Here is a 19,520-nt window from a genome sequence, read left to right on the forward strand (position 1 = left end):
ACCATTTTTCACACTTACAACCATCGCAGGATCCCCATGGTCATGTGATCAAAATCCAGATGCTTGGCAACCGGTTCATACCTTTTGCGATCTTCTGACAAGCAAAGTCAATGGGGAAACCAGTTTCACTTAACAACTGTGTTACTTAATTTACCAACTGCAAAAACTCATTTAACAAATGTTTCACTTAGCAACAGAAATTCGGGCTCAATTATAAGTTAATTTTAGGTTCTATTTAATTGGGCCAAACTATAATAATAATAATTATAAATTATAATAATAATCTTAATTAGCAATTTTATGATGTTTGTGTATCTATATTTTTCTTGACTACACCGCCTTGAGTCCTACGGGAGAAAGGCGGTATAGAAATATAATAAATAAATAAGTAAGTAAGTAAGTAAGTTAGTTGAGGACTACCTGTATTACTATTAAGATAATAACATCAGTAAATATCAAATAGATATAATCAATAAATTAATAAACTAATGAATTAATAATGAATACATTGCTAATCAATGAGCCATAAATAAGCTAATTCAAGGATTGAATGCACAGGGACAAAATACTTTGGCTAGTTTGCAAAATGCCAACAGTGTTGCACGGGTGGTGGTCATCCATACTTCTGAAGGAAAGCATTCCATTGATGGTTGCAGAGAAGTCCTGTTTGGGCATTGCATCTTTCTTTTTTAATGTTTTGTAGGTCTGTGAACTTGATATCATCTTTAATTTTGAGAAGGCTTATTTTATTTTGGATGAATTCCTCCTGGGAGGAGAAGTTCAAGAGACCTCCAAGAAAAATGTTCTTAAAGCCATTGAACAGGCAGATCTATTACAAGAGGTATACAATTTTTGTTTCTTCGTTAAAGCACACCAGCATGCTGGGCTGATACACATTATTTTGTTCAATTTCTTCCAAGTTGCAGAAAAGCTTTTCATCACTTTTACCATATAATGTTTTTATTTTTTATATATTTTATGCTGCTACACAGTTGTATTCATATGGATCTAGCCACTTTTATGTTCAACTTACATTTTGCCTTTTTAATTGAATGATTAAATAATGTTGTCATACTTGTATTCCTCTTTACTTTTCTCATTGTTGAAATCCAAAAATCAGATTCTTTTTAAAATACTTGTGGTCATTATTATTGTTAAGTTTTTTTTTAAAGTCATTTTGCTATAGCTAATGTAATTTGATGAGTACTAAGTGTTTATCAAATAGTTTTAATACTAGTCTTAGAACTAGATTAAGGATTGGAACTATATCTGATCTGCTAATTAGTCCCTAACTTCACCTTTTTCTGACCTGTAGTACTTAAAACCCCTTGCCCTGAAGTGATTTGAAATTTGAACTTGGATTAGTAGTAGCTGAAATATATTTCTTTATTTCTTATTAATTTAGGAAATGTGTTTCCTAAATAAATATCACCCATCTCCTCCTACTTATGACTGTATGACTGTAACCTTGTTGCTAGTATCCTTAAGATTTATATTGACTGTTTCCTAATATGATTGATTGCTTATTTGTTCCCTATGACTATCATTAAGTGTTGTACCTTATGATTCTTGACAAATGTATCTTTTCTTTTATGTACACTGAGAGCGTATGCACCAAGACAAATTCATTGTGTGTCCAATAAAGAATTCTATTCTATTCTATTCCTGTTTATCCAAGTTTGGTGACAGAGCAGTAAATAATGCCTTTTTTATCATTCTTTCATACCTATATTCTTTGAATTACAATAATACTTAAATTAATATATTGTGATAAAATGAGTTTTGAGTATAGCTCTGTCATGTCAGCAAAGTCAATTTTTCTATGTTGCTTTAGGGAAATTGTGCTTGGCTTGCACAATTGGCTCTTGGCTCTATGTAAATAAAAACAATTGGGGTTTTTTTGCCATTACATGGAATATTTTAATATATATATTTATTTTATTCTGATCCCTCATCACATTCTGTCCCTATATTTATCAGTTGAAATTCTTATATTTAAGGGAAATACATCTAGTTATATTTGCTGATAAAATGTAGCTTTCTTGGAAATTAGCTGTTCTAGAAGGAGCTGATTATTCGAAAGCTTTACTTATTTAAAATATTTAGACATTAATGACAAAGTTATTAACATAGTGGCCTATCACAGATATTGGCAGGAAAAAAGACAGAAAATTTGCATGTTTGTCTGCTTCAGGGAAGATGCTCAAGATAACTTGAAGAATGTTATTGTCCTGAGGATAATCAAGGAAAGGACAGGAGGTCAGGAATTGTTACAGAATTCCCAAGGAAATCCCTACTTCTATAGCTCAGTGATTTAGAAAGATTATGTGATAAGGCAGATTGTGTGATATGCTAACTATAATAGAAGGAAATTTAATGAAGTAAACTAAATAACCATACTATATATTATATTCCTTTTAAAAGTCTTTGTAGAAGAAAAATATTCAAAATATTTTGTATGTAAAACCCATGACAAATCTAACTCCTGTTTCTGTTCTGTTCTCACAGAAATTAATTGTACATGCATCTGCTCAAGATGTTTTTAAAGTAATAAAATGGTCACTGAATTCATTTATATACCTAAGAGTTTTTGAATAATACATATTCTTTTTTCATCTGGAGTGTATTTGTAACCACAAACTTCCCTTGTAGTCTTGAAATATAATATCTGTTGGATTTCTACTATATTAATAAGGAGTTAGGTGAGTAGAAAATAAAAAAATAAAAGTTCAATAAGTATTTAGCTTGATCTCTACTTAATACATTTTATTACTTTGCTTATGTAAATAATATGTGCTTTATATTCAGTGACCTCTTTAGTAAAATAAAAGACTATTTATGCAAAATTAGGCAAAGACAGATTTGGGTCAGGCACAAGCAACCAGAGCCACATGTGTAGAGTTCAATTAACTACTTCATTGAATTCTGCCAAAATACAGGAATGCTTGCCTTTCTTTGGTAATACAGTAAATAAGTTCCCATGGAGCTTGGAAGTGGAGGATCAGATCTCTTACAGCTGCGTAACAATTCAAGGCTAATTCCCCCCCCCCCCCCTTGAATCTTCTTCCCTGCCTGCCTGGGCATTTCCCAACAATTTGCTTATCTCATATTTTTCATTAATACTGTATAATCTTTCCTCTTAAGAATTTAAGAAAGATTATTTGTTTTTTGACACTATTTAATGGACTTCATTGCTCATCACTTAATTACAGGAATAAAACTTAAATGCTCATCAATGAAGTGTAAGCATAAATTAAGGACATTTTTTTTCTTATTTGATTGATTGATTGGTTGATTGGTTCGATTTATATGCCGCCCTTCTCCGGAGACTCAGGGCAGCTTACAATGCGTTAAGCAATAGCCTGTTCATACTTTTGTATATACCTGCTTAGTAGGGCTTTCGGCCCCCCCAAGCGGTGTTCTTTTTTTATACAAAGTCAGCTTATTGCCCCCACAAACTGGGTCCTCATTTTACCTACCTTCAAAAGGATGGAAGGCTCCTTTTTTGAACATTATTATCATCATTATTAATAATATAATGAAATTAATTTTAAAATGTTATCATCCTTAATAAGTACTTGTTTAATATGATCTTGAAATGAAGAACCTTTTTCACAGCAACTTAATTTTGTTAAATTGGTATATCATTGGTTACTGGATTTTTTGCCAGGTCTGCAGGTTGTAGAAGCAGGAATTTTTTATAATGTCATGTTTACCCACAAGGTGAAATTCTGCTCAAATGTAGGAATGATTTGTGAATTCAAGACAATCCATTAAGATGGCTCTATTTAAAATACTAATGAATATCTGATTCTGACACACTAATTGTTTTTTGTGAGAAAAGCTGAATTAGAGTCATAATAAAGAGCTGAAAATATATGAGGAAACAACAGCTTAGGAAAGTAACTCTTAACTTGCTTAGTTATTCCTACAAGACTAATACATCCAAGGAAAGAAGTGCAAGCAATAAACACAGGCATTCTAAACGTTAAAATGTTTTGTATACACATTATACACTATTATTACTATTCAAGTCACTAGTGATACAGGTTGCGAAACCTAAATCAAATAAAAATATATTTGATTCAGTAAAAATAGTTTTAGTCAAAGTCCTATATATGATTAGTAACCTAAACAAATGGAGGAAACACAGTACTGTGCCATATTATTATAGCTTATGTAATAATGTTACATCTAATGTCACTAGATTGGTCCATATAAAATTGTGACTTTATCACTCTCCCATACTAGTTATTCTAGTTACAGAAAACTAACTAGGTAATTGAGAAGAAATGTCTATATTAGTGGTTGAGTTGTACTTGTGTATGTTGTCATAGTTTTCTCATTTCTATCACTCTGATAGCTATATACAATTGATATAGTAGTGATATAAAATCAACCTTACGTATGTAAACGTTGCTTTATTAATATATATGCTGAATTTCTATTTAAAATCAATTAATTGGGCACTCTGATAGTACCTGATTTTCGGAGAAGTTGTACATCACTGAACCTCATTCAAAATGCAGGAAATTCTTTATGTAGAAAAACTATATAATCTAAATTACAAAGTTTGGTTTTAAATTTTAAAACTGTCACCACCCTTAGATGTTTGGTGTTTCAACTTAAGTCACAGAATTTTTAAAGTATGCTAAAGCTGTTTCTTTCCATTATTTCTCGTGTTTTACATTGTAGTTTCTTAAAGTAAATTTAGATACAGTGCTGATAGATATTTATACAGTAGTTGATAAGTAATTGGAGCAGAACCTGCATATGAGTATAGAAACAGTTTGAAGAGGATCTTAAAAGAAGCTTGTGGAAGAACGATGCTGAACTTTTTATTTTCTTGCAGCTTAATTGGGTTTTCCCCCATCCCCACCCCCCAATTGGAACTGCACTTTTTATGTTTCTGGATCCATTGCAGGAAGCTCCCAACATATCACTCTGATTGGGACTGGAATTTTGGTTGTTAAGAGATGTAGTCATTAAACGAATCATCATGGGAGTGGACCTGATTTTACAACCACTTTTACTGTGGTCATTAAACTACAGTTGTTACGCAAACCACATAATTATTAAGTGAACCATGTGGTTGTTAAGCGAATCCAGCTTCTTGAGTTGATTTTTCTATTGGAAGCCAGCTGCGAAGGTCCCAAATTGCAATCACATAACACAAGACACTGCAACAATTATAAATGCGAGCCATTGCCAAGTGCCTGAATTTTGATCAGATAATGGAGGTAGTGCGATCGTCATAACTTTAAGGAGGAGTTGTAAGGCGCTTTTCCTGAGACCATAATAGCTACAAACCATCATTAAACAAATGGTTGTAAATCAAGGACTACCTCTATTAGGATCGTCTGAAAGGGAGTAGGAGGATTCAATCTTCTCTTACTTTAAAAAAAAATTCTCTTACCCATCACCTTTTTATATGTGAATGGGATAGGCAATGAAAAAGAAAGATGTCCCCACTACTGCTACATTTCCTATAGCTTTTATAAGCAATTCTCTTACTATTCTGAAAATCAGTATCTTAATTAGGAATTTGGCAACCCTCTGGAAAAGTGAAGACTCACTGCATATCATATGGTAAAAGTGAGGTGTATCTGTGTAATACATTCATTTTTCTTCATATTTTCACTAGCTTTGTACTTGATAATACTCATGTAGAAAAACCTAAAATATATTAATATCCATAAACCTATGTGAAGTTGATTATCTTTACACAATCATGCAAAATTTACTATAAAATTTTCAATTGTGCTTAATTTTGTTTATAGAGCCAGAATGAAGACTGGGGAGGTTTGTCTGAGGATATCTTATGATTAAGAACAATCTAAAGCCTTAGCGCTTTGGCCCCTACCTGTACAATTGGTAACTACCAAATTTACCTTTTGGTGGCATGGATTACATTAGTGCTTTGCAGAGGTTTGCACGTGTAAAAGAACTGTAAAAGAACTTGCCTGTTAAGCAAGAAGAGGAACAGAAAGTGACGAGTAATGGACTTATTCTTTGTCATATTTGCTTGACAGAATGGATATTTGCTTTGGGTGTTCTATCTTTATTTTTCATACTAACGGCATCAATTTTGAATTGTGTGGTGCATGGTTTTGTTCTAGTGATGTTAATGGTTTTTGTATGCTGAAAAGGCTTAAAAGATCCCCACCTTAGCCAATAAACAGATCACTGGTCTGATCAAGTAGTTTAAATTATTTTCTGGAATACAGTATCTATCATGACTTGCAGCAGGAAAAAGATAAGTGTTAAATATAGTTTAGTATGTAAATGAAAAAAGCTGCAGTATCTTACGGTTAATACATGAGTGAATTGCTGAGATAAATATTTGTCTTAAGGAAAAAGGATATACTTGTCCCAATTTATTTCAAAATCTGAATTTCTTAAAATGTAATTGTGTAATTGCCACTTTTAAATCCCATATTCCATAAAAAAAGGGTGCATGAGGAAAAATAATTATCTAAAAAAGATTTTAATGTATTTTATTTATTTTTAATGAATTTATGTTCCTCTTAAATTAATTAATTAATTAATTAATTAAAACTAACCATATTCAGTCCTGCATTTAAAATGCTAAGAAAGCAGAAATTATAACCATCAAATAAGCATGTTTATAAATAGGCTTAAATTATAGAACTTTACAAAAATGCTCTTTAATCAACCATAATGGCTTCGATACAAGGCTGCATGATTATACTAATGCGAATAGCATCTTTCATGTAAAATTCTCAAGCTTCTGAAGGTTCGGAAATAGCTTTTCTGAAGTTGAAATAAGACAAAACTTTAAAAATATTGATAGCAAGTGCTCTAAACATTTGACTCTCCATCAAAAACAATAAATTGACATAATAGATTATGTACTAATATGTGTAATTATGATTTACTGTGACTGCCTCGTAAACATGCATGTTTAAATACACAATTTGACTAAACGTAAATAATTATAATTTTATAAGTATAATTTTAACTGATTTAATAAAAAGTGCTTTTCTTCATAGAAATCAATGTCAATTTTAAAATTATTATTGATTTAATTGTGGACTGATAGTATGTAAAAAGGGAGTCTTAAATGTGATCAGCATGTTACATTATGACGTTTGCCTCAATACTATCAGCAGTGTTGGTCTCATAGTGATTTAATATTTCATCAAGATTCTGGGGTATAGGTTATGTTTTAAAATTAAAGATAAGGTTAAGGACAATTTTAACAGTCATTTAATTTTGTTAAAACATTACCTTATATATTTATAAAATGGACAAAAAGATTCTCAGTTCTGTTCAGATCAGGAGAAATCCTTGTAAAGTTTCTGCACCCTAAAATATTTTGCTTCTTTTTAATCTCCCATATTAAATTTCCAAGGATACATGTGTTGAAAGATAACGTCAATAAAATTTAAACAAAAGGACGTGAGCAATATAAGCAAGAGAAATGCCTCCCACTATTAATTCAACAAAGAATTTGAAGTAGACATTGTGACCTATACTGTGAAAAGAAAATTGATTATTCTGTTTTCTATTTCTCATATTTTTCCAAGTATCATCAAGGCATATTTGTCAGGAATGGATGGAAGTATTTCAATTTTTTGTTGGATAAATGACTTCATTTAAAATGAAAGCAGCATGGCTTCCTTTTTAAACTTAGAATACTTCCAGTAAGGTCAGAATGGCATTGGAAGTCTTCTGGTAATATTAAAATCTTATTTTGAAATCATTGTTTTGTACACCCCTCATAATAATTACTTTTTACATTTTTCCTAGTGAGTTTATACATTTATAATGGGTAATTTAACTTCTGTCCATGATAACTGAGCTTAATATGTAGAATTATTTATTTTTATTAAGAAAATTTTAATCGACTTCGTGATATTATTTTATTAAAACAGTGTAGTATTGTAGATAACTAAAATTTATTAGTCATGGATTGGCATTAAGGTATAGAATTATTTGTTTGATTAACAAAGAATAACAAGAAAACAAGTAACTACACCTTATTCACAGATGTTTTATATTTTTTTCACACATGGTTTTTGTAAGAATATAATTAAATAGGCTTTTTAAGCTTTTTTTTCTCAACATAGATATAAAATTAACTACAAGTGTTCTAGGACCGCATGCTTGATGAAATTAAGAATGCAAAATTCAATTCATGGTGATGCAAGTCTTCTAATTGACCATGGAATTAGTTACAGGTAGTCCTCAATTTACCGCCATAAGTGAGCCCAAAATGTATGTTGCTAAATGAGACATTTGTTAAGTGAGTTTTGCCCCATTTTACGACTTTTCTTGCCACATTCGTTAAGTGAATCACTGCAGCTGTTAAATTAGTGACGTGGTTGTTAAGTGAATCTGGTTTCTTCATTGACTTTGCTTGTCAGAAGGTCACAAAAGGCAATCACATGACTATGCAACCATCATAAATATAAGTCAGTTGTGAAGCATCCGAATGTAAATCACGTGACCATGGGGATGCTATAATGGTCATAAGTGTGAAAAACAGTCATAAGTCACTTTTTTCAGTGATGTAACTTCGAACGGTCACTAAATGAACTGTTTTAAGTCAAGGACTACCTGTATTTTGGATACAGATTCACTCCCATCATCTTGAGGGTTATAAAAACCATGCCTTTTCTATTGATGTTTCTCAATTGCTCCAAACAAGTTGATTTCCAGAATATGATCTGTAGAATTCAACTGTCTCTGAAAGTGTATTATTTATCCCACATTTTGACATAGGCCCCTACACAATACTTGCTTAGATGTTGACAGGATCTTCACCTCTTACCCTACATTTCTAATGAAGGAGAGATTATGAAATTAGTTCCTTCAGGTTTAAAATAAGACCCTTAACTCTATTAACTTCTAATATTTGTAGTTATTTGTATTCATTATATATAGTACATAGAAATTTGAGATATTTCATTAAGAATAAAACTGCATCTTTTTTCTGCCCAAATGTAGGGTTTTGCAGTTTTCTGATTGAATGTATTTTGCTGGTTTCCACTCATTGTTTCTACCTTTTGAATCTTATTAATATTATCTGTTTGTTATGTGTCCTAACTTTGCTTCATCTACATATGTGATATGTTCTAATCCGTCATTCAAGCACTTTTATATATGTGGAACAAATTGGGGTAGATTGGAGCTTTGTAATATGCTGCTCGATACTTGTTTCCATCTTAATGTGAAGTCATTAGTGTAATATGATGTAGTGTTCAGCTAACTCTATATTTGTTTTATTTATTTATCCTGCCTTTATTATTTTTTAATAAATAACTCAAGATGGTAAACATACCTAATAACTCCTTTCTCCTTCTATTTTCCCCTCAAAAACAACTCTATGAGGTGAATTGGGCTAAGAATGACCGATGGTGGTACTGTTTATAATCATAGGATGTCCTGATCACATTTTATCTCTTTCTTATAATTCTCTACTAGAATCTCATGGAAGTCTTTGTTGAATAGTTTTCTAAAGGCAGGGTATGCTGTGTCCGCTATGTTTCTATGGCAATTGAATAGGTCACTCTTAAAAAAAAGAAGGAAAAAGTCAAGACATTTATCAGGATGGTATAGCATGATTTATTCTAATTAAACTTGCTCCTGCTTACAAACCAACTGCTGAATAATCTGTGTCTCACTTTTACCCTGTACCGTTATCAAGCTGTCCGGTCTCTACTTGCCAGTTATCTTTTTAAAGATATTTGATAGACAGACAGACAGATTAACAGAGTTGGAAGGGACCTTGTAGATCATCTCGTCCAACCCCCCGCCCAAGCAGGAGACCCTAAACTGTTTTTGACAAATGGCAGTCCAATCTCTTCTTGGAAGCAATTTAACCTTCCCAATCCTCTGGCATTATGTCTATTCTCCATGATTTCTTTAAAATCATATATGCTCCAAAATGATATCCATAAATTCCTTCAGGACACTCAGATTTAATAGATCTGGTTCTGAAGAGATAATTTACTCATGATAGCCAATTTCTTTAGTTGCCACTCCTTTTTTTTATTTATCTGACAACTGAAGCAAAGTAGGAATAGAGGAACTCGGCCCTCTCCTTGCCATAATCAGAATAGTGTGCAAATGTTCTTGGAGCAGTCCTGCAGATCCTTTGGCCTCAGGATTTCTGACCATGGGTTGCTCCCTAATACTAATTTAAGCTTTGTGCATGTATTAATTGCACTCTTAATTTCTCTTTCTACAATATCTTGAACTCCTGGAATTATGATAACTTCCTCCCATAATTCTTATTGTTTTTATCTTGTCCACTAATTCTATGTTGGTTTGGAATGGATCTGAAAAGCAAAACAGAGATCACTGAGGAATTCTTGACAATTTAGAATCTCTCTCTGAAAGTTCTGAAATAAAATAATGATAGTGCAAATGGGTGTGGACCCTTCTTGGCTGCAGGATGTTTTCTGCCCTATGTCCCTTCAGTGAAGACAGGCGTAGGTGTTAAAGATGAGTCTGTGTTGTTTGCATCTGAAATTGAAGTGCAAATGGTTCCTTTATTCTGCAATTTTTTTTCCTGGAAATCCATTCATACTCCCACAGCATTAGAAGGGTGTTCATCCCAAAGTGTATAGCTAAATGTCTGTGGAGATTCTCTGTCATCCAAGTCATGGTTGTCCCAAAGGTGCTTTTTCAGGAGGCAACTGGACTTCTGGAAAAAAAAAAGTCGGAATAATTGAAGAATTCCATCAGAATAAAATGCAAAATGTTTGAATATTCTGACTGTAAGAACAATGGGAATTCAAGACAAGCTTGTTGTTCTCTTGCTTTGATTCAAGCACTAGAGGGGGTAGCTGTCCATTCTGATCCCATTTTTCAAAATGGTCAATAGAGTAATTCTTGTGATTTATTGAAAAATTTCATAGCTTCTAAGTAAAAGCAGCAAATGGCTTGGTTATGGAAAAAGTCTTGAGGAATGTCTCAAAAGCTTATTTCTTTTCATTCTATCTTTTCTTGGATACTCCTACACATATGTTTTGTAAGTCCAAAAATAAGAAAACTTGTCCAAGTTACTTTTCTGAGTTGGAATCTATACATCCAATAAATCACCATTTTGATTTATTATTTGTGTGTCCCTTTAGCTATTAAAATATCAATTGGTTTCTTTGGCAAATTCTGTATAACATGTTTGTCAATATTTTATGTATGTATATATGTACCGATATGTATGTGCCACCTATCTCGTTAGATCATTCTTATACCCTGTCATTTTTAAACCAATATCCAAAACATCCTGGTTCTCCATTGCATCCTCTTCTATCTCCTTTTTTGAATCTATTTTATACTATTGGACAATCTGAAAAGAAAATTCTGAATATTGTTGCCAAATATCCTTGAATTCCTCCAGAGTTAAAATACTTCTCTCTATTCTGTAACAGAAGGTCGTCTCCTTTAATTAGAACCTTTCTAGTTGCCTCCAGTAACTAACCTTCAAGATCTCCTTTTTTCACGCTTTTTCCCAATCCACAAAATTTTCCCAGGGAAAGATTATTTGCACTTAAAATTCAAAATCTTCATATATTTTTAATAGGATTTTAAATAAACTATAGTTATATTCTTATAATTATTTCATAATCTTATTTTCAGTTAAGATGGACCCTAAGTAGGAGTGGTGCGGTGGCCTAGAGGTAGAGCTCTCACCTCACAATCAGGAGGCAGTGACTTTGATCCTAGGTAAAGGCAGATATTTCTCTCTGGGCACATTGAGAATATATCTGCTGAACAAAACTCCCCATTGGTTGACAGGAAGGGCATCCGGCCGTTAAAACACTCTGCTAGCTCCATTCAGTTGCCTAGACTTCACCCCGCAAGGGATTATGGAGTCGTTAAAAGACGATGATGGACCCTAAGTCCATTTAAAATCTTTCCAAAATTAGCATTCTAATTATGTTTTTGCTACTTATTTTCAAATAACAAAGTTTTTAAGTTCTTAAATTTACATGAATCTTCTATGTCTGAGGTTTGAAGGAAGAGCACTTAATGTAATAAAACTTGTCCTTCTGAAGGCTGTTAATATCCATAAAACAATTTTCAAAACATTTCCAATGAAAGTGGTTAAGAAAGGTAGTGGGTGAACCCAGTGTCTCTTGAAATCTCTCAACCATGGCTTGGCCAAGACTGACTCTCCTGACTCTCAAAGCTCTAAAACCTACTGGAGACTATTGTTTTACAGTCTTGTTGCAGGAAAACACTCTGGGCATCCCAAATTCTCTCCTTAATCCAGAGAGGAGTTTGGGGAGCAATTGGCTCCTTTTTGCACTGTGGTCATGGGCTATTCTCTTGCAGAGTTGTCTTCAGTTCGCCATGCCCCGTGGAATATTTTCAAATGGCAGCTTCCCTTGTTCTGACTACAGATTCAAAAAAATACTTTTTTTCAAATCCTATTTTTATTGTTTATATATTTTATATATGTTTATATTGTTTATATTTATTATATATAATCTCCACCTTTATTATTTTAATAAATAATACAAGCTGGTAAACATATCTAATGCTCCTTCCTCTTTTCCCCAGAGAATAAAATTGAGAATTGTTCGATTTTGACTATACAAGATGCAGATAATTTATTTTCACTTCTGAACCTTTCCATAGAAAGGTTTCACCTACCCTGTTTCCCCCAAATAAGACATACCCTTATAATAAGCCCAATTTTGAGCGCATGGCAATAAGGCCAAGCGCTTATTTCAGGGTTCAAAAAAATATAAGACAGGGTCTTATTTTTGGGGAAACCCAATATAACTTTTTATATTTTCATAAAAACAAATTAAGAATAATGTAAATAAATACATTAACCACCAAATGGTGTTATTTAACTACTTTTAGTTAAAAACCCGAACATCCATGAAGTGAAAATCCATATTAAGGTGATGTAGTTATTAGGTTAACCAGATAAACTGGAGGAAAAATGTATTCCTGCTATACCAGTTTATAAGTATTGAAAGAATGTGGAGAAGACTGCACATATCCAAATTAGGCATGTGGAGAGTATTTAATTTTATGAGTTTGGATATATTAATCACAATGTGTTGGGGAGGACAAAAATAATTGAATATTTATGTTCATATGATGTCTGGGAAAATGTACTTTGCCAAGTTAACATGGAAATTTATAAAATGTTCTCCATTGAATGAATTAATCTTAGGATATCTGTTTTAGGAATACTTTCCATTTCATTATTTTCAGGGGAACCTATATTTCTGAAAGACTTATAGAAATATTCATAGTTATCATTATATATTGATTATTATGCTTGAAAGCCTGCACATTCTTAGATACAGAAAAACTATAGTCTCTATAGTTGTTTATAGAACTAGCTTTATGAATGGTGTATTATTTTTGCTCTTAAGATAAGTACGAAAAAATGTAATGATGCCAGTTCTCCATCCCTGGGTAGTTGGATTAACAGCTAGCTGGCCTGGAATGTTAATACAGGTAGTTTTAAAACAGCTAAAAAGAATGAGTTTATTTTTATGATTGCAACCCTTAAAGACATGATTTATAATTGCACCATAAAGAAAAATAAAACTTAGACATAAATTAATTGTAGTTTACATACATTGCCATAAAATTCAGTAATTATACGATTGAATATTATTTGATACATCAGAAACAACTTTCAAATAGCTTGTTCAAAGTGCAAATTGCATATGCATTCTATTTTCTGTAATTAAACATACTGCTGTGCAAAAAATGATGGATGTCTGGAACTAACTGTACACATCATCATTACAAATTTAGTTTAAAGCAAACCACCCAGGATATTAAATATCATCCAGTACAATAAAATATATTTTCTTAATCCTCAAACATTATTATTACGTAATTGTAAAAGATCAGAATAGAGAAGAATGGAAGTAATATAAATCCATTTGTAGTATTATATGCGTGCTAATTTCTGTACTGTTTATAAAAAAATATACATTTCTTTTATAGCCACGTCATGAATACTTTAATGTCCCAGTATACTAAATGACTTCATTCATCATGCACACAGAGAGATGCTAGAACTGGTTTTCTCATGGCAGAACGCTTTTCCTCAGCTTGGTGAATCCAATCATCTTGAACAAACTAGTGTATATCACAGTTGTGTGTTTTGTTTTTGCTGTTTGTATTTTTCCTTGTCCTTCCATTTGCAATGTTTGTTTTTCTTCATATGTTTTGTCAGCATGCTGTAATTTTCATGTTAAAATATTTAAATTATCTCATTAGCACTTGACATAGCATGTAAAATATTTTGCTTAGCCTCACTTTATCATTTAAATATTCAACCCCATGGTACAGTATTGTCAAAATGTATATAAATCTAATTTATGCAGCTTTCACATAGAAATCCACTGATGTTAACTTATACACTTTATCCCACTAAACAAACTGTTTTCTAAATAGCGCCTTCTAAACTTATCATGAAAAACAACCCTGAAGGCCACAAATTGTGATACATGTATATTAAACAAATTTGCTTCACTGCTAAATACATTTAAAAAATAAGTACATTGATCTTGCATTCTCTAAAGTGTGCATAAGGTATTTCTTCTGCATGCAGTCTTTCATTAATTTCAGTATTTTAGAGTAGATTTATATGGATATCTTTAATGCATCTATGGAGCTGATCCAAATGTTACAATAGCAATAAAAATGTTCATAAATGTACAGAAGCCACTACCAAAGTATATGACTAAAAACCTTCCTGATTTTATTCTAAAACAAAAAGTCATAATAAAAAGAGACATGACTGTTGTTACAAAGTTAGACTTTCAAAATGGCAGTAAAAAAGAAAATGGTTTCTGCAATATAATCAAATATAGATACAGCATGCTAGAGAGAATTGTTGTTTCAAACATGGGATTAATGTTACTTCCCATTACATCTGGGAAGCATGCAAGAAGCATTTATATTGCAGATCTCCCTTTCCCTCTCTGTGAATGTATATGGTATTGCTTCTGTGAATGTACATGGTAAATGCTGCTTTGCATTCTTTTAATGACTGGCTCTTCAAACTGCTGCAAATGGAGTGCTGATGGTGGTGCAGTATTGTTGCACCTTTATGTAGCTGCATGCTTGTAAATTACTGTGAATTTTTTTGGGCATGACTGTAATAAACTATTGCATGCACTTCTCATGTGACTGGCTTTTTCCCCCTCCATTTCTTTGCTGTGAAATAATTCATATTTGTGGAATTTACCTTAATTCTGATTTGCACATTCCCAAAGAGCTATTTTATACCCCTTGAATGGTACAGCTACTTTCCCCAAGTAATATTTGAGATTCAGACTTGTTGAGGGTATGCTGTATCATTGCTCATAGTACATTATTAAAAGTGTAAAACACAATTTTTTAAAATACTACTATGATACAAAAACGCATACAATAATAAGGGTATGCAGGTTCTTATTAGATAAAAATAGTATATCTTTGTTATATTATGCTGGCCTATGGCCATAGTAAATATTCAACTTGACTTAGACTTCACATAAAGAGATCTATTAGTGCAGGTGAAATCCAGCTATATTTCATTTATTGGATTACAGCTCTAACTTTCATGAGAAATTGCCAAATTAAGTGGCAACCTTCTTGAAAGGGAACCATTGTGGGAGTCTGTCCATCCTCTAAGCCAATTTTGTTTTTGGAAGTTTGCATAATGAATGAGGGTGCATTCCCTGGTAGTAAATCTGCTGAATGATGAATCTTCAGAATGATGAATCTAATAAAACTTATTTTTCATAACAAAATCCAATCCTATATATCAAATTTATATATGTCAGCACAGAATAATATCTAAATAGAGCACTTGCTGCTAGTTACTAACACAATTCAGAGGTGTTACAATAGTGCCTTCCTTTTGGGAATTCAGAATTTCAATTGTTTTATTTATTATATCCCGCCCTTACTATTTTTTAAATAATTCAAGGTGGCAAACATATCCAACACATCTCCACTTCATATTTTTCCCACAACAACAACTGTGAGGTGAGTTGGACTAAGAGAGGGTGACTGGCCCAAAGTCACCCTGCTGGCTTTCATGGCTAAGGCAGGACTTGAACTCATGGTGTTTCTAGCCTGGTGTCTTAACCTCTAGACCAAACGGGCTCTCATGTTCTTACTTGTTGCATTTATATGGAAATATTGCTAAAATTCTGATTTTCTTTCTTTTTGGCTATACCTTTTTAGGATGCTAAAGTAAGTGCTTTTATACAAGTATTACTGGCTGTGCTTTTGAGTACATTGGTTTATTATAAAGAAAACATAACTTGCTTTAATGTTTTATTTGAAATTGAACATTTAAAACATTGATCATTAACTTCATTAGCAAAAATAAGATTTTAATTGGCCTTTACAATTATTTTCTAAATATTTTATCCATATTTGTTAAATATTTACAATTTTTATCTCAAATACTATTACTTTGGTTGAATTCTTTAATCAGATCAAACATTCACACTTATCAAAGTGGCTAGTGCCTGTGGGAGTTGTTCAACTTTAGGTTGTCTTCTCTCCTATATGAACCATAAGCATTTCACATAATAGAAACTGTTTCCAGTCTATTCAGTTGACTAAAGAAAGGAGGAAAGAATTGCAGGAATTGGGAAGTGTGTCAAATACAGTTTATTAAAAAAAGGTGAGATGTAACTTACTGAAATTCATTTACTTCTTAAATATGATATACCTAGCTTGGCAAATACAAAAAACACCCCTGTTAGTTCTCTTTTTTTCTCCACAGGAAGCAGAGACCCCTCGTAGTGTTCTTGAAGAGATTGGACTGACATAAATCTTTTCTGGTGTCTTTACAGTGTCCCATATAAATGTAAATCTTCACTGCCGCCATGTAATGTTAGCTAATGATGTTATGATGCTATTTGTCAGTATTATTGTTCAGCTAAGCTACTTATATTCAGGTCTATGAGAAAAAAAATCTATTTATTATAAAGTTTAGAAAGGGAGCAAAGTTTTTAAATGTTTTCAAATTGGGGAAGGGGATTTTACAGCAATTTAAGCCACATTAGTTTTAAAATATTGAGTCATAGATGACAATTTCAATAATTATTTTTTGTGAATTACTTTGCCAAAACAATGTATCCAATACTGTAATTTGTTTTACATGCTGAAAACTATTACATGTGGTAATGTGAAATTTGTTAACTTGGCTTTGTATAGCCAAAGACTTTTATTAAGTCATTTTAGGTTGTCACAGAAGATTAAACAAGTACCGTATTTACAGCTGTTTTATTTATACCAAAGAATTATATCAAGATCTAGTTTGATTCAAGTCAAACTATTATAAGTTGTCATGGCAGATTAATTTCTAAAAATTCAGTTATAAACAACGTAAAAATTTCTTGGAATGAAATTCTAACTTAAATTAATATTTTGCAAAGGGAATGTAAATTGAAGTTATATAAGGTGTGTTAGTTTTTATAAGCGTACTGAAGGTCTTTTCAAAAGGATAAATTCAGATATTGAAACACACTTGACAAAAATGAATTATTAGAAAATATCTACTTGTTACCAGTATTATCTTGTGTTTGAAGTCAATCTGAACAGTTATATTACTAATTGTAGCTGCCCATTAATATTCCACTTTAGATTCTAGATTTAATCATAGTGCATTGTGAACACAGCAGAGAAGCAAACTTTACACCATGCCTTTGCTCAGCTTGTTCACAATTCTGGCTGCCATGGTATATATATGCACATTTTTATGGTGTAGTACATATCAAAACAAAATAGGCCTTCTAAATATGCATAGGATAAGACTGCATGGATATTACAAAGCCATATTTTGTTTATCCTCATGTGCATTTTGCTAAATATCCTGTAATACGTTTGAAGCAAACTTCGTTCAGAGCATTTTATTTCTGGAAGTAGGTTGCTTTACATAAGTTTGTGTGTGTGTGTACTTTCTCATATGTAGACCTCTTCAATAATGTAACTACTAAATTGCCTTCTGGTGGGTCAATTTGCTATAATTGATATTCTCAAATATTGTAATGCATTAATATGCTACATCAGAAATATACTGAGTCCAATAGAAGCATTATGGAATTAGTAAAGATTACATGAAATACATACATTGGAGTCCTATGTTTAACTTAATGGGAACTGGAAGAATGAAGTTCACATGGCATTAGAAAAGTCGATTTGCTATGTGTGAGGTTGAAATAGGGTAGAATTACTTGACATTTTAAAATGTCAAAAACATTTTTTGTGCGTTAAAACCATGTTTAAGGTCTGCACTGTTGCCTTGTGTGTTTGTTTAAAAAAGCATTGTGATGTAAGGTAAACTGTAGTATCTCACTGGTTTAGTTGTAATAAATGTCCATTTTTACTCCAGTACTGTGCCTGTGTATTCAAAAACTTACGGAATGTTTGTGTAAGTGGACTACTTTATACCAATATTGCCTTCTTTTAAAGGTAAGTTATTAAAACATGTAAATCATTGTAGCAATGAGTTAACAGCCAATTTCTTTAAAAAGTAATGGGGCTGCTAAACGTCAGTTCATTTCTGTTATGCCAGTGCATGGAAGTAATCTGTAGCCATTTGCAATGATAAATATATGTACTCTAAATGTATGATACAGCTTTACATATTTGGAAATAAAGTAATGTTAAACTTACTGATACCAGTTAATGAAAACTAAAGTACAAAATTGCCAACTGAGACCCATGTTAGTCTATGGTAGCCAAACATGACTTTTGTAGCATCTTTTGAAATTTTACTATAAATTTTTGTAAGCTACAAGTCACAAAAGCAGCTTAACTGATAAAGGATTTAAATGCAGAAGAATGAGGCAGTCAAGAAAAAAGGTGCAAATCGCAAAGTCTATGTATTATAATAAAGTTTGTTAAATCTTATAATACCACATTCTGGTTTTCTACATTTTCTACTTTTATAGTCCTATGATAAGACTGAAGTATATTTATTTAGAAAAAAATGTTGCAATATATGAAATTGTAGTTGCTTTGTAAGCAGTAGTTTTACTATAGGTGGAGTTACTAAATCTGAGGCAAATTTCATATCTGCTCCCTTAACAAAAAGGAATTCAACATTTTGGGGATGTGATGATTCATAAGTTTCAAAAAATCTAGTTTTTTTGAAAGAGTAGAGTGCTTCAGAAATGATTTGAGAAGCATACTACAAATACTGCACAGCTTTATTAAAATTAAAGCTGTGAAGTAGAAAAGTTATCCACTGTAATCCACAAATATGCAAAAAATACTATAGGACAAGGAACTTGAATAGCATGCCAAATTAGGAAAAATGTCAAGATCAGCAGCTATGCATGGAAGATGCTCTTATAGAGGCATATTTATATTACCTGTGTTCAGGTCACAGCAGGTGGCAACAAGCTGACCTTGGCTAATCCTAAAATGGCTGAATAAAATTGGATGGGAAACCACCAGGAAATCCCCAAGCTAGAGATATAAATTGAGCTCAATTTGAGCTTATTTAATATGATAAAAAGGTGTTTTAAATGACACACTATATGACCAAATTCTTG

General features: G+C 32.1%; 1 protein-coding gene across 16 annotated transcripts in view; it reads left to right on the forward strand.

Moving 5' to 3' along the window:
• The window catches only part of AP1S2 (adaptor related protein complex 1 subunit sigma 2), a 26,010-nt gene extending 7,659 nt beyond the window's left edge, over positions 1 to 18,351 (forward strand). For 6 of the 16 annotated variants that reach the window (XM_034434876.3, XM_087895251.1, XM_087895253.1 and 3 more), the window contains exons 4-5: positions 704 to 841; positions 13,957 to 15,140. In XM_034434876.3, the coding sequence (XP_034290767.1) occupies positions 704 to 841; positions 13,957 to 13,992 (174 nt within the window). In that variant the 3' untranslated portion in view covers positions 13,993 to 15,140. Of the gene's footprint in view, positions 1 to 703; positions 1,081 to 5,780; positions 5,875 to 13,956; positions 15,141 to 16,741 lie in introns of those variants that run through there. The other 10 variants (XM_034434801.3, XM_034434832.3, XM_034434826.3 and 7 more) reach the window with 3 other exon arrangements.
• The last annotated feature ends 1,169 nt before the right edge of the window (positions 18,352 to 19,520 follow it).

This window comes from Pantherophis guttatus, chromosome 5 (genome assembly GCF_059756535.1).
Source record: "Pantherophis guttatus breed Tessera chromosome 5, ASM5975653v1, whole genome shotgun sequence".
Taxonomy (NCBI): Eukaryota; Metazoa; Chordata; class Lepidosauria; order Squamata; family Colubridae; genus Pantherophis; species Pantherophis guttatus.